Here is a 22334-nt window from a genome sequence, read left to right as displayed (position 1 = left end):
CTGAGGCACAATACATGCACAACCCCGTATGAATCCTTCTCATTCTTTCTTGCGGGGATATAGGTCGACGGAAGGCTCCTATCTGCATGGGTTCAGGTTCAGAGACTGAGCCTGGGTTTGTGTCCGTCTTGGTGGTATTCTCGAAAGACAGCTTCGGAGGATTAGTTCTAGATTTCTTCTTCTCTGCCTTCCTTTCCTGGATACAGAAATCTATTTGCAAGGCAAGGTCCATTATTGCCTGAAATCAGTTTGGGCGAGCCACTCTGGCCAACTCATCCTTAATCTCCTCATTCAGTCCTCTCCTGTAAAGGGTAAAACTCGCCTCCGGGGACCAATCAGCTTCCTTGACTAATTGCTGGAATCGGGTAACATAGGTGAGCATATCCTGGGATCCTTGCTGGAAGTCTAACAGGCGTTCCTGGGCACTATAGGCCTGCTCTGGACGGTCAAACATGGTTTTAAGGGCTTGTATGAAGCCACCATAGTCATCCAGAAGAGTATCGCCGGAATTAACGAGGGGCGTGGCCCAGGTCAAGGCATTTCCTGAAAGGTGGGAAATTATGAACCCCACCTTAGCCCTGGGAGTTGAAAAGTAATAGAGCTTAAAAGTAAAGTGGACCAAACATGAATCCAGGAATCCACGAAGGGTTTTTGCTGAGCCATCGTATTTGTCCACTATGCCGCCCAGCAATACACTTTCTTTTGTGGCAGAATCACGGGATAGAACTAATTGTTTGAGAGCGGCGTTTTCCGCCTTTAGATTCTGCACCTTTGATAGCTCTTGCATGCCACGCATCAAATCCTGGACAGACGCTTCCATGTCCATATCGAGTTCGGTCGGGTGGCGTCTCAAACTGTCAAGGAGTGCCCCCCTTCTCACCTGAGTTTGATCTTTGCTGGACTTCTTGGTCGATGCCTTCTTGCGAACTGATCGTGTCTTGAATAAGGCTGCACGAGTCTCTTCCGACTCCAGCGTGCGTTCAAGGTTCCGGGATGCAGGGATCCAGGAGTCCGGGAAAGTAACAGGGTGCGCAAGAAGCACACAAGTCCAGGAACCAAGAAAGGAAGGAAAGGGACTCGGATGGGGTAAGCAGGAATAAGCACGGATACAATACCGCGAGCTACGGAGCACACGTCCGGTCGCTACTTCGCAATAGCATTGAGATGCGTGGGGCCGCAGGGGCGTGGCACATTTATGGGACGTACAACGTCCGCCGTGAAGGCTGGTGCGAGGCGTGTCATGTGATACGGCCATGTTGGAAGAAACAATTAATACAGGCCCCGTCGCGATAAGGACCAGGAAGTCCAGAAGGGGCACGTTCTGTGGGTCATGACAATTACCAATAAACAATCTCAGGCCCACATAACCGGGTAGACTCAAAGAATATGGCAAAGTCCTACTTTATTGTCAGCTCAAATAGAGTAGGGAAATCTGGCGACCATACAAAGTGCAGCTCGCTCACTCACTCTCAAATACATTTCGATTACACAAAGACTTTACACTTCGATGTACGTCAGCTATGACGTCGTCCTACATGGCAAACCGTAAAAACTATCGAGAGGAGGGATTGGTGAGGGCAACACATATACCTATAGTATGCATAAGTGTTAATAACATCATTGACAGTCCCTTATCTGGTTGGCAGCCTTGAACTACCTCTAAATACGTATAATACAGATTATAGCAGAATAATAACGGCGTATTGGCTTCTGCAACATTGTATAGTACACTGCTATATAGCCCCTTATGATTGGTTGGCATTCTCTTCCAACCTTGCACATTCAGCTCGTTAGCAGCACGTAAGCAAAACGGAACCCAGGGGCGGGGAACAACATCAGACCACTGCCCACTCCTTCCAATTAGGCTACCATCTCTCATCAGTTACACCCTAAACCAAGTCTTCTTCATTGTAGGTGACCTTGCTGACTGTTTTCTTCTCTGGACTTTTAAGGGAGTATGGGTACACTACTATCTACGTCTGGAGCACTCATGAATAGGCCTTGTCTTCTGGTCTTGCACCATGTGATAGGAGACCACGAATTTGTCCATTTCATAATTTTATTTAATGCTATTTTATTGAATTAAACTGGGTGCTATTACTCCTCTTGGTCCCTGGGGGCTTGGTTGCTCCGTCTGACATATGCTTTCTTCATCATTGATTGTTCAATACTCAGCACTTGCAAATGTTTTTGCCTCTGCTTAATCAAAGAGAAATATGTCCTTCATACATGCCTCATCCTCGTTGACTCCCTTTGTACCCTGCAATTATTTCTTGATGTGTCATCCTTTAATCCCAGCCAAACACATATTCTTTGTTCCTCCCACAAAGCTGTTTTCCAGCTCCTTTCAGCTCTGCAGCACTGGTCTGTCTCTGAGGTAGATTTAACACAATGCCGTCGTCCATCTTTTCATCATGGCCGCTTTACTCGCGTTATGGTTTCTTCTGCAGTAAGCTTCTATATATATCTCATCTACCTTGCATTTCTGCATATGTACATTTACTGGGTTTCATCTCACTCATCTCAGCATATATGATTTTTTCATCTCTTTATATTCGATTACTTTGTTACTTCAATTATATCGTTATTCTTTAAGTATTTGCATATCGTTTCAGTGTGTGTTTGTATCTTTTCTTCATGGCGTTCCTTTGCACTTGTTAAACTTTGCTTATAGCTCTTCTATGTCCAATAGTGTATGCAGACATGCTTCCACCACATCAGTGTGAGGGTATACTCGAAACGGTTGCCTAAGTGCATAACGTCTCTCATATCTTCCATGCAGTATTGGGATAATACCTGTCGTCATGCACATGGACTTCCTGCTTTTCCTCCAGTATGACAGAGGTGAGGTGGTGGGCACTAGAGATGTTGTCATCTGCCTCTATACAAGGGGAAGCGGAAAGTTCAGCGGCGAGGCAACACAAGGAAGAGCCCCTCAATCCTGGGATGCACAGTTAATAGATACATGGCCTAAAAAATCTGGTGCATTACTGGGAAATTCAAGACAGTCTGAACAGTGCCAAATGAGACAGAGGGAATCCAACTTTGAGGGAGCTGGAACAGGCATCTGGAGAGCTGCTTCAATAGGATGAGAGAGAGAAAGCTAGGAGCCATACCTTAATGAGGGCTATATCTCAGTTTCAGACATAAGTCCGGAAACAAGGGGATCACACTTAAGAGTCTGATGGAGATGAGAGGCCAGATACAGGCCAAGAACAGAGGCTATCAAGGAGAGAACATTTGTTCCTGGCCTGCTTGAAACATGAGCCCAGATCTTAACAGCATCCAGTGATTGCCAGTAGGGGAAGACATGGTGCTAGACAGTTGGGGGCTATAACCCAGACCCTGGCAGGAGCCTGCAACAAATGGGTACTAAGGACATAACAGGCCTGTTGTTGGCTCAAGATCATGTGGGTGACCTTTGGTTTATGGGTGACAATAAATTTAGTCTGGCAAGCACGTAGACTGGGGGAGGAATTTCATTTGTAATAATGTTGGGTATACCCTAAAGCGAAGGAGGTATAATACATTCTTGCTGGTAGGCATGTGTTGCAATGATCTTCAAGAGCGTAAGAAGGTGACCATCAGTCAAGAAACCTAAAATGAAATACAGAGGCAAGCTAGACATTACATTTCAGGAACTTTGGGACTTGGACAGTAGGGAACTTGGGCTGGAGCTTTAGAGAGTTCTGTCTCAGATATTGGCTAGTATTTAGAATACAACTTGATTTCACTTTGTTTGTCATTAATTAACATAACCAAACAGACACAAGAGTTTTATGTACAAATCCAAAGAGTATACAGAGGAGTGGGAGAGAAGCATCCAGGAGGCTGCCTTAGGCCAGGCAAGGGAGAACTGGCGATGGATAAAGAACCAGGAGGCAGAGGTTCTGGAGGCTGCGTGATGAGAAGACCAGGTAGGATATGACTAAATAGAGTAGACTGGTAGGGACACCAACGTGGCTGGATGGGGCCACATCAGGAGGGACAGAATCAGAATAAAGACCTGGGAGGCTGCAGAAGAACTTTGGATTTGGAAAGTAGTGAAAAAGGGGTTGGGAAAAGTAAGGCGAAGGTTAAACATAATAAGGAAGAGGTGGTTGACAGAAAGGAGGAGGTTTGCAATAGCAAGGAGGAGATTGGTGAAGAGCATGAGGAAAATACTATTGATAGTGAGGAGGAGGGTGGGAAGAACAAAGAAGTGGTCCAGGAGAAGATGAAGGAGGTTGTAGAATATCAGGAGATGGATTCTGTTAGTTGGAAAGAAGGTTGTGAAGACAGTAAGAAGCGGTGTGAAGGCTGTCAGGAGGATAGTGGAGAAGAGGAGATTGTTGATAGCCTGAAACTGGTTGTTAGAGTAGACCTAGACATAGTCAACGATCGTATGGAGGAAATTAGGTGTATGCAAGAAGGAATAAGTGGGTGAATATCAGGAGGTTGAAGATTATCAAGAGGCGCAGAAAGTGAGGAGGATTTCAAACACTGGCAAAGAGGGTTTGGTGAGTAGACTGGAGATGAAAGAGGGAGAAGGAGGTGGTTGTAGAAGAGAAGTAGAAGGCAGGAAAATACCCAGAAGTGGTAGACGTGAGTAAGTGAGTAGCAGATAGTTGAGCAGAATAAGAAGGAGGTTGAAAAAGATTCGTAGAAGGAAGATGAACTGGAGCACCCGAAACCAGGAATGTTCAGGCAGGCTGGGCATGGCATATCCCAGTGTTAAGAGGCAGCAGGAGGTACACGAAAACAAGTCAGGGAGCAAGGCAGCATAAGTGAGGTTCACAGAGGAAATGGAAGAGACAAAGGCCACGATGGAATAGGTAGGTCCATGGGCTGAGCCTCTAAGGAGACAAGATGGCACTCTTCCTTGGTTGTGTTAGACACCAGTGGACCCACCGAACCACAAAAAGCAGAAATACCTGAAAGAGAGCATGATGGTTGCTTAGTGCAGAAACACCAGCTTTACCTCTCCCTCCGGAATGGGACCCAATGAAACCGGCAGAATGGGGACAGACCAACCTGGGAATTTTAAGAAGAACGGAGTGGAAAATTCTAAAACCACAGAGAAACCCGCAACAGAGGAATGAGGAAACCAATTCTGTGGCTTATCTGAGACTTTGGGTTTAGCACTTTATTTTCACTGATTGTTCCCTCCATTAAGTTACCAAGGCACTGCACAGGACCTGGAGAGAGTATCACTCCTGATTATTTTAGTTGGAAAGTCCTATTTTGTTTTTTGTTTTGGACAGCCTTTGTACATGTATCCTACATAAAACCTGGTTTAAGAGAGAAGCTTGGACTGGCTGGTCAATTGATTCTATCTCCTTGCCTGTCAGAGGGCAAGAGAGACCAGTTCAAGAAAATTATATAAGGATACATTTCATAGCCAAATGATGGGGATGAGAATGTGTCATCCATTGGGCTTGTAATAAAGTGGCAACAGTTAGGACCTCCCAGCCAAGTACCTCTGGTCTCAGAAGGAGCAGAGGACATTACAATAACAGGCTGATAAATCAGATGCACATAGCACCTGCCTTTCATACAAACTGGTATTGCTCAACAGGCCCCTAATCATGAACATCTATTGTATTGATTGGTTAGCGGTGGAAGGGTCCATGTTTCTATCTAATTTATGCTCTTTACAGATAATGAGATCATGTTTTAAAGCGGAATCTATGCTCAAACATTTACAATGTATTGTCATTTCACATTCTGCAGGTTATCTACTCATCTCATCCACTGAACAGAATTCTCACCTCAAAGCAAAAGGTGTTAGTTTACTACTGAATTGTTGATTCAGAGCATTGCACCTCCCATGCTTCAACAAAGGTTAGCAGAGTACTCTAGTTTCCAGAAGAACAGCTATTCCAAGGAAATACCAGGATGCTAGAAGGAAAATACTGAAACGAAAATAAACCCTCACATGCATATACTTTTGAGAGCACTAAGATTCTTGAAAACTGCATAAGGCCAAATAAGTATTTTAGCATGATATGCAGGTGACACAAAAATCAGTATTGTTTAAAGGCTTGTTAAAATGTGTCTTACCGTTGGCTTTGACATCCACAGCATCACCAAATCTCTCTTTCCATAGACAAAAATCCTCTTGACTGTCCTATAAGTATGAAATGGTGCATTGATAATATGTCTTAAGGATACATTCATGCCAATAAAGTAAGCATGTCTTTTTGTAAATGACAACATGCAGTGAGGTGTTTGTTCAGATTGTGTTCACCAGATATTACCTTCATGGGGTCCCCAGAGGCATCACCTCTGCTTACTGATCCATTGTTCCTGCCAAAAGAAAGAGGAAAAGATGACTGAACAAAAGCTTAACCATGGGAATGAATCTGTTGATCTTTGAGAACTCTGGGAGCACTGATGGTTTCGACTATGGTAAATCTAGGTGACTGCTATGGGACTATGTGGCTGGTTTCAATAATAATGTGTTGTTTTCCTCTGTGAGGTTATGCTCTTGGCTTCTTAACAGTATGTTGATGTTTTTTGTGCTGATGATATTGGCTACGGATATGGTAATTTTGTTGACCACAGTTTGAGAAAGGACATTTAGTTGGACCTGTTTAGTTTGCCCCAGAAATACATGTATGTACATGTAGGAGGGGGCAGGAGATGGGATGGGCAGGTAGGGTGTATGGAGGAGAGGTATGGGGTGGGAAAAGGTAAGGACCTGGGTGTGAGGAAGAGGGATATGGGGTGGGGTACATTTCCCTATTAAAAAAGAAGAAAAAAAAAAGTTTCCAAAATGGCAGCCGAGCTGAGCAGATGAGCGTGAGCGGAGCTCCGTCTACCAGCTCTAGGCCGCAACAAAAAAGAACTACATTTAGCAGAGCCGCGGCCCCAGTAGAGTTCGGAAACCTGGTGGACAGCAGCCGGAGAACTTATCTCCTGAAGTGAGCAGACCCCGGAAGAAGCGGCAGTAAAACAGCCGAGCCCGTCCAAAACGCCAATCTTGAGGCCGAACATACAGAGCTGAACCCCCCGCGCGGTACTCGAGACCGGCGGGGCACGCTTGCGGGGATGCTCGCGCAGCAGAAAGAGAGCGAGCCCCTGCCAGCAAGAAGAGACCAGCGGGAGCGGAGACGTCTCACCACGGGAGAGCCCGCACCCTGACACTGCCATCCGGCAGGTCGTGTGTGGGCAGAGGGAGGGGGGGGACCCCCATTGCGCTGCCAAAAGAATCCAGTAGGCGGGCAAGCACCAATCATTGGCGGGACCCCCCAAGAGAAGGAGACCCAACCGGGGAGACTCCAGGACAGAGAGAAGAGGGGCGCGCCGCTCAGGACGAGTACCACACGAAGGGGTACACAAAGGGCCCAAGAAAGCAACAAACCAGCCAAAAGCGCCAGGGGAAACCTGGAGAGCGCCCGCAGCCAGCGAGAAGGCGGCCCACACAGGGACCAAACGACGAACATTGCTCCTATCCTAAACACCCACAGAAGCCGCATACGAAGCGGACAGAGGCGCCAAGTGGCGACCGGACCCGGAACGGCCCAACAGCAACCCATCAGGGAGAGGGACAGAGCGCGCAGGACCCGGACGGAGGAAGCGGCTGGGGATTCCATGCGGCATTGGAGAGAAGCCAAATCAGGAAAGCCAGCAAGGTGCGGAGGGGGCTCGGGAGGGGCCCACAAAGGGACAAATAAAACAACAGATAAGCCCCCTCCCCGGAGTAACCACGGAGTGACTCAAACAAGCAAAGGAAGAACCGCCCCCCCCCCCGGACTCCCCGGAATATCAGAGGACCAGTGGGGGCCCCCTACCCTGCCCTCCCCCCGAAGTGGGTAAAAGAAAAGTCAAGGAGGATCCTCGTGGTGGAAAAGAGGGTAGTACAAGATCACACATATAAAGCTTACATCGGGGGAAGAAGGGCAGGGGCAAGCATCTGCAGCCCCCACAAGCCAAGCGACTAGAGCCAGACATTGTAAAGGCCAGATAAAGAGAAATAAGAAACGGTCAAATAGAGGGGACAAAGAAACAAGTGGAATACAACCCTCCTTTCCAAACCCCCGGGAAACACCCAGCAGGGGCAAAGAACGAAAGGCGAAGACAGAGCCATACCCCCCAGAGGGGACACCAGGTGGAGGGGGGTGGACACCCCCGCCTCAAAATAAAGACATGGTCGCAAAAGAAGACTCGAGTAATAATCAAACCCCACAGACCACGTTCAGACCGGGATAGCACACATGTCCAAATCCAGGGGCAAGCAATCACAGGCCACGACCACCAAGCAGAAACAAGACCAAAATCTGGAACAACTCTGGGGGACAAACACGCCGACAAACCCGAAGAACACAGCACAAAAAGGGAAAGGGGAAAGAGACCAAGTGGAGGAAGAGAACATAGGCATGACTACCAAAGAGGATATGAAGGAATGGTTTAAAGAATTCCAGGAACAATTCATGAACTCCGTGCACACCCTATTTGAGAACATGAAGGGAGGAATGAAGCAGGCGGTGCAGGAGCTGAAAGTAGACATAGGGAATCTGGAGGAACGAACAGACATACTGGAGAAAATGGCGCAGAACTTAGAGGACGAAACGCAACAATATACGGAAGCACAGGAGAGGCTGGCAAGACTATACCGTGATCTAGAAATCCAATGAAAAAACCCACAAAAAGAACAGATCCTGCGGAAAGCGCAAACGTTGGATCATATAAGGATGAATGGGACAGATATACAACTCTACCAAGACCTGGCACAGACAACCCTCCAGAAACGCAGGGAGATGACCCCAATAACAAAAGAACTGATGGCGAGACAGATTCGATATAAATGGACATTTCCCTTCGGCCTGCTATTCACTTGGGAGGAAAAACAGCAGAGGATCACCACGTGTGAGGAAGGAGAACGGATCATGAATCTACAAGAGAAGGATGGGACCCAAGCCAGCGGCAGAGAACCCATGCAAGGAAGAAGAGCTTCAAGAGGGTGGAATACAACAAACCCGAAATATAGGCGCACACCCCAAGGCCTCACGACACAAATAACGGACGCTAGCCTCAATCACAGTGCAAGAGCAAGGAGACCACAAGGAACCCTGGCAGAAAATACAGAAACACAGATGCGACCGTCGGCAATCACTCAGAGGCGGCGAGCTGGGACCATCCAGGAATCCCAAGAAACCTTAAGTGGGTTTTAGGACTCCCCACGCCATTGTTACTCCTGAGTACAAGAGGGCATGGGGCGAAGGGCACTACGCCCAAGCGATCATAGGGCCCAGAGCCCTCCTCGGGGAAGTGATGGGGGGAAGATGGGGGAAGTTGGGGAACACAATGGGGGGAGGGGAAGAACAAGGGAGGAAGTCAAGGAGCAGTTACAAAGGGGGAAGGGGAAACCACAGGCACACATCAAAGTCACCACAGTAAACCAACCAGACAGAGTCACGAAAGTTTAGAAATACACACAACAGGATGGGGCTAAAAATTCTAACACATAACAGAGGACTAAACTCCCCAGTCAAAAGGAAAAAAGTAGAACACCAGCTACACAAGGAGAAGTATGACATAATAATGCCCCTGGAGACACATGTAAAGAAAGAAGAAAACGGGAAACGTCACCTGAAAGGATATAACCAGATAATTCAAGCAAACGATGGGGAAAAAAAGGGGGTTCTGATTGCATTTGCCGACTCTCTCAATGTGCAAATTCGAGAAACGCTAGAAGACAAGCAAGGAAGCTTCCTATTCGCGAAAAAATCGAGATCGAGAACCGGCCACTGACACTTGCAACAGTATATGCCCCAAACATGGGCCAGGACGGATTCATAAAGGATACACTGAATAAATTAGAAAACTTCACACAAGAAGAGATGATATTGGCTGGAGATTTCAATATGGCCTGGAGCCAAAGATCGATCAAATCCCAAACATTCACACCAGGGAACCCCGACACAATCGCTAAAGAACACTATGCAAAAACTGCCGCTAGAAGACATCTGGCGGAAAATCAGAGGCTCAACCCCGGGATTCACATATCACTCCCACGTACACGGCACAAGCTCTAGCATCGACTACGTGTGGGCATCGGTGAGCCTATTAGGGGAGATTCAAGATGTAGAGATGGGCCCCATATCACTATCAGACCACGCCCCCATCTGGATATCACTCCCCGCCCTCCGCAAACAATCAGGATTATGATGATGGACACTACGACAGGAAGTCATACAAGATCCCGTCATGCGAGAGACAATTAGAGAACACATAGCAGACTATTTTGATCAAAACAACATGCCCGAAGTGGTGAAATCCGCAGTTTGGGAAGCCTTCAAAGCGGTAATGCAGGGGCAGATGATCACACTCAAAAGTACAGAAGGACAGACAATCCCGAAAATGGGAAGAACTAGAAAACAACTAAGCGAAGATAACAGAGGAAATGACAAACAATCACACCCTAAAACTGAAGAGAGCCTACAGACATATCCACGGACAGTTGGAAGCCATCCGAACGAAAAGAGCAGAGAACCAACTGCTACATCTGAAACATTGGTATGCAATGAAAGCAAATAAAGCGGACAAACTCCTGGCAAGACAATTGAAAGGCAAGCAACAAAGGCAAACAGTGAAGGCTCTGAGAGACAATTCCAATCAGTTGAGAACACAATCAGAAGACATAAAAGAAATATTTAGAGAATACTTCCAAAGACTGTATACATCGGATAATCCAAAGGATGAGGAACAGACAAAATACCTAAGAGACATAAAACTCCCAAGTATAACACCAGAGGAGAAATCACTACTCGACGAACCAATCATGACGGAGGAAGTAACAAAGGTGATAAGAGACCTACCGAAAAACAAAGCCCCGGGACCGGACGGCTATACTGCGGCATTCTATAAAACCTATGCGGGAACCCTTACTCCAGCCCTTGCAGATCTCTTCAACACCATCAAGGACACACCCAACATCACAAGCTCTATGAATGAAGCAAAATTCTGGTCTTCCACAAGAAAGGGAAGAACCCAGAGAATCCAAGCTCATATCGCCCCATAGCGCTAATAAACCTAGATGCCAAATTGTTTACCAAAATATTAGCCAACAGACTTACTCTGCTGCTCCCCAAACTGATACATTAGGATCAGTCAGGATTCATCCCCAACAGAACAACACACAACAATATTAGACGAATTGCCCATCTAATCGAGAAGGTGGGTATCACAAACATCCCGGCAGCCCTATTGGCGATAGATGCAGAAAAGGTGTTTGATCGAGTGGAATGGTCCATACAGTTTCGTATTCTGGAGAAAATGGGCATGGGCATAACATTCATTAAAATGATATGGGCCAACTACAACTCACTCTCAGCCACAATCGCGGCGAACGGGGAACTCTCAGACACAATAAGAATAGAATTCCTGGAACCGCTGCTGGCGAAAAATAGAAACACACCCGATATCAAAGGCATAACAATGGGAGGAATAGCCCATAAAACAGCAGCCTATGCGGACGACATGATGATGGCCCTGGCGGACCCGGCAGAAGCACTACCCCATCTCATACAACAAATAGACGATTATGGAACTATTTCCGGACTAAAGATAAATAGGCAAAAGTCAGAGGTAATGGTGCTGGCTGGAGCCAAACAAGAGATCCATAGGCGAGCAGGAGAGCTGCAACTGCGGGTGGTGGAAGGAGGGGTAAAATACTTGGGGGTCACGCTCACCAATACGATCAAAGGCCTATACTCTGGGAAGTACCCGAACCTCATAGACAAGGTAAGAAGAGACCTGGAAAGATGGAACCCACTCTCAATTACATGGTGGGGCAGAATTACAGTCATAAAAATGACGATCTTGCCTAGACTACCATACTATTTCCAGGCACTCCCCACAAGAATACCACCCATGTTTTTCAAAACACTAGCCAAAAAGATAAACAAATACATCTGGCAGAACAAAACCCAGAGACTCTCCAATACTGTACTTACAGCGCCAAAAACAATGGGAGGCATGGCACTTCCACACTTCCCTAAATATTATGAGGCAGCCCAGATGTGGGTCTTGAAAGAATGGATCCCTAACAAGCTCGAGAAGATATGGGAAGCACAAGACACGGCTGTGGCAAAGAATCGCCTGTGGCAACTGTTGTGGATTGGCGCAGAACACAGACACCCAAATGTCCGCATAAGCGAGAAGCGAGATCATGAGCGCAATATTGGAAATTTGGAGCAGAGCAACAAAAAAAGAAACACTGACAATTGATCAGGCCCCCTTCATGCCGATGTTCGAGAACCCTGAATTCCAACCGGACACAGAGAAAGGAGCATTCCAGAAATGGATAGAAGCGGAATGCACAAAGGCGGGGGACATGTATGAAGACCAACAGATTAGAATGTTCGCAGAATGCCGTGAACTTCTCGGCCTCACCGAAAAAAGACAGATTCAAATACGAACAACTACACCATTGGCTATCCACCCCAAGGATGATACAGGCGGCAACAAGAGATCTCACCCCATTTGAGTCATATATTATGACACAGCCAGGCGAAAAACAAATTTGTATCAACAATGTACAAATTCATAAACGCCCCGTCAGAAGAGACAAAATGGCTATATATGAAGGGATGGGAAACGACACTGGGAAGAGAGATCACGAGAGAACAGTGGTCATACGTCTGGCAAATAATCCCCAAATGGACACGGAAATCCAGACAAGAGAATCATGGACAAAGATAATGATCCAATGGCACTACACCCCAGAATGATTGCACAGAATGTATAACACTAAAAATAAATGTTGGCGGAGTTGTGACGCAGAGGGCAACTGGAGACACATATGGTGGGATTGCCCAAAAACTGCAAGGCTTCTGGACGGAGATAAAAGCCCAAATGCAAGAGATGTTTAAGGGAGCAGAATACCTAAAAGAAGAGGTATGGATGTGCGGCATGAGGGATCCCCGAGATAGGACAATGACAAAAATACAAAAGAGGAATTTCATGGGACTCCTAAGAGCCGCCTGGCTAGCAATAGCCCAAAAATGGAAACAGAAATCACTGCCATCCACTCTAGAATGGCTGCAGAGAGTCTGGCTATTCATAACAATGGAGCGCATAACATATAACATTCAAGGGGCTCGTCAAAACTTTTTATCGGACTGGGGGTAGCGCTAGAATACCTACAAAGCGACTATATGCTGCAGTGGTGCCCATATAAAATCCGAATATTGGACATGTCTGCATAACGAGATAAAACTCTAATGGTCTCATTACGACCCTGGCGAAAGACCATGGTGCTATTAGCACCATGGTCCATGCGGGTAAGTTACCGACTCCGCCAAGGAGAAAGGGGGAATTACCACCCCATTCCAAAGTTGGCGGGCGGTAATTCCCCCTTCCTCCATGGCCCTTCCCCATTCCCATTTTTGCCCCATAGGGCTCAATGGGAATGGGGAAGGCGCTAAGTACGGTGCCGCAAATTGCGGCACCGTAATTAGCACCAAGGTCCCTTTGCGGGTCCCTACTTTAACGGCTGGTCTACACCAGCCGTTAAGGTTGGGTCCCGCAAAGGGACCTCGTAATTAGGCGCGAATAGGTTAACGGCGCCGCAGCCTTTTACGGCACCGTTAACCCATTAGCGCCTGGGTCGTAATGAGGCCCAAACACTTAACAGCCGGTTGGGGGCGGGGGGGAGAGGGAGTGAAGGGCCACGGGACAATGTTGAAAGTCCCACTGTTTCTGTTTAAGAAAATGCAATAAAAATATTTCTAAAAGAAAAAAAAGGAAAAAAAGGGTTGTACTACACAACAGATCAAACTAAATGTCCACTCACAAACCACATAGAACAGTTAGATAATGTGTCTGCCTTGTAGGTTCCTCTTTTGCTGGCTTCTTTGAGACTATGTTGCTGGCTTCCAAGAGTCTGTGGGGCTGACCTCCACAAATATATTTTGCTAACTTCTATGAGCCAATGTTGCAAGCTTCTGTGAGGATGTATAGCTGGCTTCTAAGAGACTATCTTGCTGGGTTGCATCCATCTGTTTGTGTTGCTGACTCCTACGTGCCTAGGGCCTCATCACGACTTGGGCGTTACCAGCCCTACCGCCGAACTCCCCGGCGATAATATCGCTGGATCACGAGTTCGGCGGTAATGTTAATCCCCATTCTCCATTGAGCCCATTCGGGAATGCCCCATTCCCCATTGGGCTCAATGGGGAATTTCCATGCTCTTACCGCCGGCGGATTTGGCGGACCCTTAAATCCGGCGGTAATAGCGCGACCACCGCCACAGTCGTGATTCTAGCTTGGACGGGCATACGTTGTCAGCTTCTCACTCATATAACGCTAATGTATATGAGCCTATGCTGCTCAGTTCTATCCTCTATAAGCTAAAACCGCTGGCTTCTATGAAACCATGATGGCAAATATAAGCCTACATGTCTGCCTTCTATGAGACTGTTGTTGACCTCCATGAGATTACATATTTCCTAGCATATATATTACACTATACTGCACATGTATATGACACTATTTGCTTGCTTCTATGTAACTACAAATAGATTTTGATCTACTGGAAACCAGTACAAATGGAATGACTATGCACAAATGTAGACACGCTGTCCCCTTGAAGAAAAACAATCAGGTATCTCCCTTCAATAACATCTAGGAATACTCCCCAGATGATATTATTAATTATGCAGTGTTATGTTTAGTCATACTAACAATTACCCTATATTACTGTCTACAAAAGACATGATAGACTGAATCCCCCAAAAAGGCTTCCTTTACACCCTCAATTCAGTGCACCCTTTCCTTTCTTTTAAGCAATTACATTTTTATGTCTGTTTCTTTTTGTTTTGTATACATATTCTAGAAATTGAGAAGTTATTAATATTGAGAAATTTGCAATGAATGGAAACCTATATTTTAGTTAGGGTCCCCTCAATGTTTTCAGACTTTTGGCTTCATATGTTAGATGTTCTTAGGGTACTAACTTAATTAATGACTGATATGTGAAGTTTATGTGATGACATATTGTTAGTTATCCTGTGATGAATCAGCACTGCCATTGCAATGAAAGAAATTGGAATGTTGTGATAATGTGCTCCACAGTCCTCACCCTGGACGTCTCTGTACTCATAGTGGATCCACCGCACTCATGGGTCTCCCCCACTTCAATGGAATAAAAGTACCTAACAGGCCGCCATTCCCTAACTGCGGCCTGTCTAGAACAGGGCATGTGCAAATTCATGCATCATGGTATTGAACCGGAGGTTTTGGCGACGGCGGATCAACAATTTAAGGAGCTGGGTAGGGGCAAGAGGGATAGGGTGGAGGGGGCGGAGGAGTGGGTACCGACGGGAGTTGCAGGGATGTTCCTGCATCTGTGAAAGGGAAGTTGGGTGGGGGAAGTGTGGCGAGGTGCATCCAGGGGCTGGCGGGACTGCCACTGAATCAGAAAAGGGCAGTGAGGGATCGGCCGTTCACTGCAAAGAGTTTCTCTGCAGCAAATCTGGACCCAGGAACCCAGGATTCAGCAAGTCTTCCCTGCGGAGATGTCATATGGGCCCCACTCACCCTGCCACCAAGGCCATTTGCACTAGATCCACCGCAGGCAAAGCACTTCTGCTATCTCTCACTGTACTCACACTGCACGCCCTCAGCTATTGCAAGAATCATCTGCAATGACACTACATCCCCCTCAAACAATACCAGAGGTCACTCACATTGGGCCCTACCCTCAGGAATCGCTCTGTGTTCCACCGTGCTGCCAAACTATGACACTACATTACATTTTTAGTCCAAAACATCTGGATAGCCACATAATTGATTAACTGTGCATAGCACATAAGAGTTTTTGTAAACACGGAACACACCAGAAATTCATTGAATCACAAGAACGTGGTAGGAACGGAAATGCAATTCACCTGCAGGCCAGCTGTTCATAACATCATGATGGCTTCCTTTAGAAAAGCATAGTAACTTCATGTGCAATTAAATCCTCAAGAGCCTGAATTATCCAACCGAAACATATGATTTCTTTAAAGAAAACGGTTCTGGGAAGAAGAAATAGGACAGTAACCAGAGCCCCAGATAGGCATTTTGAGTGGTAGCATTTTACTCCCTACTGTTTGAAATTGGCAATCAAATTATTTTTAGGAGTAAAGAAAATAAGTCTTCTCTCCCCTCCAGCACCTCACCTCAAGTTTTGTTTCTACAGGATCCAGCCAAAGACTTTCAACGTCTCCCTCCTCCACCTTAGCAATATTCCACTCCTTCTTTCTCAATCCTTTCAATCTCTTTCTCCTGCACCTCTTTGATGTTCCTCAACTTCTTCTCCTTACTTCTTTCTGCTACTTCCTGCTTTGCCTTGCAGACAAGTCTCCACATCGGTACCCAGTCAATTTATCGAAAAATAAAATTCATAGTGGTACATTTCACCTAAGATCATAATAACGAAAAAAACTGAAAATCTTTAATAAATATTAATGGCGTTATAAGGGTAGAAAATCAGTGGACTTGGTCGCGATGAAATGTACCACTCTGAATTTTGGGTCAGTAAAATCATATATAACCACTCCACTTCACCTCTTTCAACAACTCTTCCAACACTTACTTATCGCTTTCTTCTACCTCTCTCTTTTCTTATCCACCTCTCCTCACTGTTCTCTTGCTCCATCATTCTACACTCGTTCCAACCTGCTTCACCCCTTTGGGCAGCTCTTGTGCAATAGCTGGGGTCCCCGATTCTCTACTACAACTCCACCTCTCTTCAGCCCTCTGTGCACCATACTCCTTTTACTCGTCTGGGTCTTTCTCCTCCAGTTTCAGGCAGGGTTTCATTTCAATTGTGAACTCTGCTTTCCACACTTGCATGTTAAGCTGTGTTCACAAATACAATTAAACCCTGCCTGACATGTCATGCTCTCATGGTAAGCAGTGTTCACAAATACAATGAAACCCTGCCTGACATGTCATGCTTTCATGGTAAGCAGTGTTCACAAATACAATGAAACCCTGCCTGACATGTCATGCTCGCATGGTAAGCAGTGTTCACAAATACAATTAAACCCTGCCTGCATTGTCATGCTCGCATGGTAAGCAGTGTTCACAAATACAATTAAACCCTGCCGGAAATGCGAGCATGTTTGGCAGGGCTTAATTATAATTGTACACGCTCTGGCAGGGAGCGTGTACAATGGATCCCTACGGGGTCCACCTGCTTTATGATTGTGCATAAAGGAGGCAGACACCATAGGGATCTCGAGCATTTGTGCCTGCATGGAAATCCATGGCGGCGCAAATGCTGGAGCATTTGTATGGTAGAGAGGAAGGCGATGGCGGAAATGCAAGTTATGTTCCGCCCCTCCTCTCGCCATGCAAATGAATGAAAGTAGGGAGCAACGTTAAAGCAAGACCTAAAAGCCCTACACAAGGCGTTTACGTCTTTCATTAACGCTACTCCATGCCGAACATGAGCCCCTACGTGTCTAACATAAGGGGCAGCCTGTGAGAATGCGGTGGCCAGCAAACTGAATTGCAACACCAAAAAAAAACAAGGCTTCTTTTAAACCTAAATTCCATTACTTTGTTATATGAGACCTATAACTCACCATTGAGCAGGTCTCCACTTACTTTGCAGCCTGCATTCGGACAGACGCAAGCACAGAAGTGCTGTTGGACAGAATTTCCTCCCCGTGTTCTATTATAGCTATTGCCTCCTTTTTAAACATTCTGTGTAATTGGCCTTTATATCATACCCCATTTTTTCTGAAATATGGTTGAAGCCTTCCTGTGGCGTTGCAGCCAACAAATCTTACATCGGTCCCAAGTCAACCTTTAAAATATACAAGGATCCACAAATAATACCCTCATGGCTGCTAACCAGTGGAGTGTCCAGGGAGTGGCCCGGGGTGGCACGGGCTACCCTTGGTATCTGATTGGCCGCCCCCAGGTGCCACCCCATTATCCTAAACTATGATCATTATGTGTGTGTGTGTGTGTGTGCTTGTACTTCATGCCCCCCTGCATAAGTCAGTGCCCCACTCGGGCCACCCCGTCAAAGGAGTCTGGACACGCCACTGCTGCTAACAAATCCCAAAGCTCGTCCTGGCACCCTGGGCGAATGGCCGTGGCTGTGTTTCAAATGCCGCTGCGGGGAAATCTACCTCTCTTCAGGTGGTGGCCGCAGATGTTCATAGTAGAGAAGTCCACCGGTGTTGATGCTCAGCACATTCTCGCCCATGGACAGCACGTCTATCTGGAAGGGATCTGCCGTGATCTGGATCCTGCGATCCCCCTGGTCACATTCCAGAACCACACAGTTTCTGTCATCCTGCACTTTGGCTAGCCTGGGTTATTAAATCAACAGTGTTAGAGAACATCATGGGGAAAGTATTTCATTTAAGCATACCAAGTCCTGATTAACTATTTATGAGGCAAATTGGTGTTGTGGAATATCTTCTCATCCTTTCATATTACAATACAACAATGCAATTGAAACATTTTATATTTTCTTTACAACACAACATGGCAATGTAAGTTATACAACGAATAATAATAATTAGTGTTCTTCTATAGCATTGTATCCACGATTCCTACAGCTTCAACCTTCTGTAATTCAGATGTTAATATTATCCCTATATTCTTTTTGGATGTTCCCATGCAACCTTCCTGACTGATATTCACCACTGCACAAGTTGGTTGCACTCAAATTCTATCACAAAATACTATGGACCACATTCGCAAAACTTTTTTCGTGCAAGTGGTGAGATGCGCTAGTGCATCTCATCACTTGCGCCAAATAAAGGGGGCGGTCCTATTCTCAAAGGGCCTCTGAATGGTAGCATTTTAGGAGCACTCTTGCAGATGCCCTTTTTCACCCCTTTGCGCATTATTGAAAAGCGCATTCCTACTTTACAATTGGGGTGCACTTTTAAGTGTGCAGAAACGAGGATCATCGGGCTGTGCCTGTTGGGAACAGGCGCAGGGGGAGGCGCAAATCATTCTGACCCTGTCATGATTTTTTCCCTAAGTGTGACAGCTGCGGTTGGGGCTGTCACACTTGCATTTCCATCCCCCAAGCATCTGTTTTTTTTCAGCGCATTTCACAGAGACTGGCCTATCAAATGCCTATTTGTGTGAAAGGCGCAGCCAGCAACCACGTGGTTGCTGGGAGCCTGTTACACAGTGTGCTCCCGACACCAATGTATACAAGGGGGCAGGACAGCACATTTATGCACCACTGTCCAACCCCTTCTGGAATGTGCAGGTCTCCTTTGAGAATAAGGTAACCTGCGCGTTTCTGAAAGAAACGCAAATGACACGAGTGCATTCTCTGCATTCCTTTCATTTGTGCTACTTTTTGGCAATCTGGTCCTATGTTTTTAGAAAAAGAATAATTATTGTTTCCAGTTCAAATGATAATACAATACAACAAGCTCAGTGTTGCAGCATTTTTGTTTGTACTAATTCTGTTACTGCCACTTTCTTTGGTGGTAACAGAATGACCGCCAGCTTAATCGCATTGCTAAATTCTGACTTTGGAGGTTATTTGGAGGCGTTACCTCAAGCATATTGTTGGAGGTAACTCCTCTACTTTGCCTCCAAATATTGGAGGATTCACCACGGCAGAATTACAGCTTGCGGTAAAACCGTCAAAATCCTATGGACTCCAACAATGTAGACTAACACTGCTCTTGGTCTGGTGGCAATTCTAACAGATCAAGGGCCAGTAACATTAAAAGAGCAGAATTGCCCCCAAACTCATAATCAGGGCCATTACATTCAATTCACTTTTCTCAAACATTAAATATGATGCCCCACATTGAAGTGTTATGTGCATTTCTTTACAATTTCTATTGCACATTGCCACACAAGCTTGACAGAGCCCTTTCAATGTTGCAAGCGATGTCAAAAATACTGCAATTTCAGAGACTTCCTGGAACCACTTTAATGTGGGACATCTTTAAGTATTTGGTATTGCATTGATTGCGCTGTGCAATCAACCTGCCTTGCCACAATGAGCATCCTCTGTGTCTTCAGCTTACCTCTGGGTGGCCGGGTTTCCCACTAGGACATCAGGGACCTCATATCTTGGTTTCAATGGAGAGACCTCATTGATTTTCAGCCTGAACATATTGTTCTGAATCCCAGAGACTTCTACTTGTAGCGGTACCTGTCAAAAGCAGATTGTGTTATGAGTGGCCACTGTTGAGTAACAAGAGATTGGACAACAGTGATGGAGTTAAAATGTGCATCTGGTATAGCTCTATCGATTTCCATTCCTATGAAGTATTTGATGTACATAATCTTAAAGCGGTTAGTCCAAACATTTATTATATATAACACATGCTCCTTAAAGGCACTAGGACCCGGGGAAGATTAATACCACTGCAGTGCAGCACAGCAGCCATCGTCACCTTGGAGAAGGAGTCCCACTGGAGTCTCATCCTCCAGGGAGACCCACAGTCCCATCTAAACCTGGCTAGTAAACCAGGAGAGGTCAGAGAGGCTGAGCACCGGACTTAAGGTGCACCCACTTTGTAACAAGGTATTTTCCTCCAACAGTACCTGGGACCTCTGGCCTTAAAGTAATCAGCTAATTGACTGGCCCAACGGGTTTAATTTCCTCCCCAGGCGGGGATGCCTGTCTTTATTTAACACGTATGTGCAAAGGCCCTTTTGCTTCTAATAAATTAATTTGTCCCGCACACCAGCCCCTGAGGTCCATGGGCACAAAAAGCCAGTTCCTCATCTTCGCATCAGGCATCTCCATCATGGCGGTCGGTGCGACTTTTGTTGTGGATGCCGCGTAATATCTAAAAAAACTACTTGTCAAAAAATCCTATCATTGCTAACTGTTCATGCGCACTCTCTATGCGCAAGCTACGGTGCTCCTGGAATTGCATTTCATCGCTACACTGAGGTTTGCGCTGCACGCACGTGCTGTGTTCTTATCAAGGAATCCCACTCTGCGAGCAGACTGGTGAACTGAGCCCAGAACATCTGCTCTTTCCAGATACTGATTTCCTCAGGGATTTCCCCTCTATCTTTGTATCCTTTTGAATGTGACACTACAGGACACTACAGACATGTCGCCACACATCTCAACAGTGCTGGAAATTGAACGAATTTACTGGGAGAACCCTCTCCTCCTTGGGAAGGCAGGGCCAAGGGGCATTGCCCCATGCCAGGTCCACAACATAATATCTCTTCATAGACCCAAGCCTGGTCATTTATATAAAAGCAAAGCGCATTATAGGAACATGAGAATGCCCACAATTTCAAATTTGAAACATACTGGCCCTTTTTCTGGTACCTGACTCCCCAATCGACGTGCCATACATCCTCCCAGTTCTTACACAAATGTAAGACCCATTCCCAGCCAAGACTTCGACACTCTCAGGGAGAGAAGATTGTGTTCTGAAAACTCCAGTTTAGTATGGCATCGTTTTTAGTTTCGGCTATTAGGTGGTGCTGAACCTGCTACCTTTAAGCCAAACTATTGTCATTAAAATAAGAGCTTTACAATAAGAGTTTCAAATAGGGGCTTTGAATGAAGGTCTCTAATGCTTTCCAATGGAGATGAAATATGAGGATGGATACATAGGCTTTTCATTTTGTTTAGTTATGTGTCCACCCATTTAACACCCATCTCTAAGTCAAATCTGTATGATTTTCCACCCATTCCCACCCATCCCCACCCAAAACCACACCACTTTTGCCCTCTTTCCCTACATTTGTATTGTGTGCAGAATTTGGCAGCCATTTTTACTTCCAAAATGGCAGCCGTCATATGTTAATGTTGTTTATTTTACTTGTTTTTGATTGAGCAAAAATATATACTATTGCTTTTAAGTTATGTGATATATTTTTATTTATTTTTTATTCAAAATAAACAACTTACTGTTATAGATACATTTTGTTGCAAAACGGCTCTGAAAATGTCCATGTACTTACTTGTGGGTGTTGGTCTAGTTCTTTATGTCGCCAGTTTAAGTTTCGTGCCCTGGCCCCCACTCCTTACCCGTAACTACCCCAACTCTTTTCGCCATCCTCCTTCAGTCACTGCGGTGCCAGACAAAGCCTTGCTGTATCCCAGCCTCCTCTGGCAGTAGCACTCTGTTGTGTGGGTTTCCAATGACACAATGTTTAAGGGCTGTGCCTTTCGACCACTGCTGAGGCCATAGCCGAGAGCAGGAGCCTTTAACGATGCAAGGTGCTGAGGAGAGACTAGCCCACAAGCTGCAGGTAGAGTATAACCACATCGGCTGCATCAAACAGGGCATCTTTCAGATTTTACCCTCTGTATTAAGGGCAATTCACTGAATGTGCACTCGTGTCAGAGTGAAAAGTTACCACCACGTCTCAAGTGTCGTTTTTAT

At 45.9% G+C, this 22334-nt stretch overlaps 1 protein-coding gene across 1 annotated transcript in view; it reads right to left on the bottom strand.

Annotated features, from left to right (window-relative positions):
• The window catches only part of GANC (glucosidase alpha, neutral C), a 730404-nt gene that overhangs the window by 465493 nt on the left and 242577 nt on the right, over positions 1-22334 (bottom strand). The window contains 4 exon segments of the mRNA XM_069638822.1: positions 6043-6109; positions 6240-6288; positions 18117-18299; positions 19998-20125. Coding sequence (XP_069494923.1) covers positions 6043-6109; positions 6240-6288; positions 18117-18299; positions 19998-20125 — 427 coding nt within the window.

Source organism: Ambystoma mexicanum, chromosome 14 (assembly GCF_040938575.1).
Source record: "Ambystoma mexicanum isolate Mex_15411 chromosome 14, UKY_AmexF1_1, whole genome shotgun sequence".
Classification (NCBI taxonomy): domain Eukaryota; kingdom Metazoa; phylum Chordata; class Amphibia; order Caudata; family Ambystomatidae; genus Ambystoma; species Ambystoma mexicanum.
The sequence above is the reverse complement of the archived record's forward strand: the minus strand, read 5'-3'. Positions and strand labels throughout refer to the sequence as shown.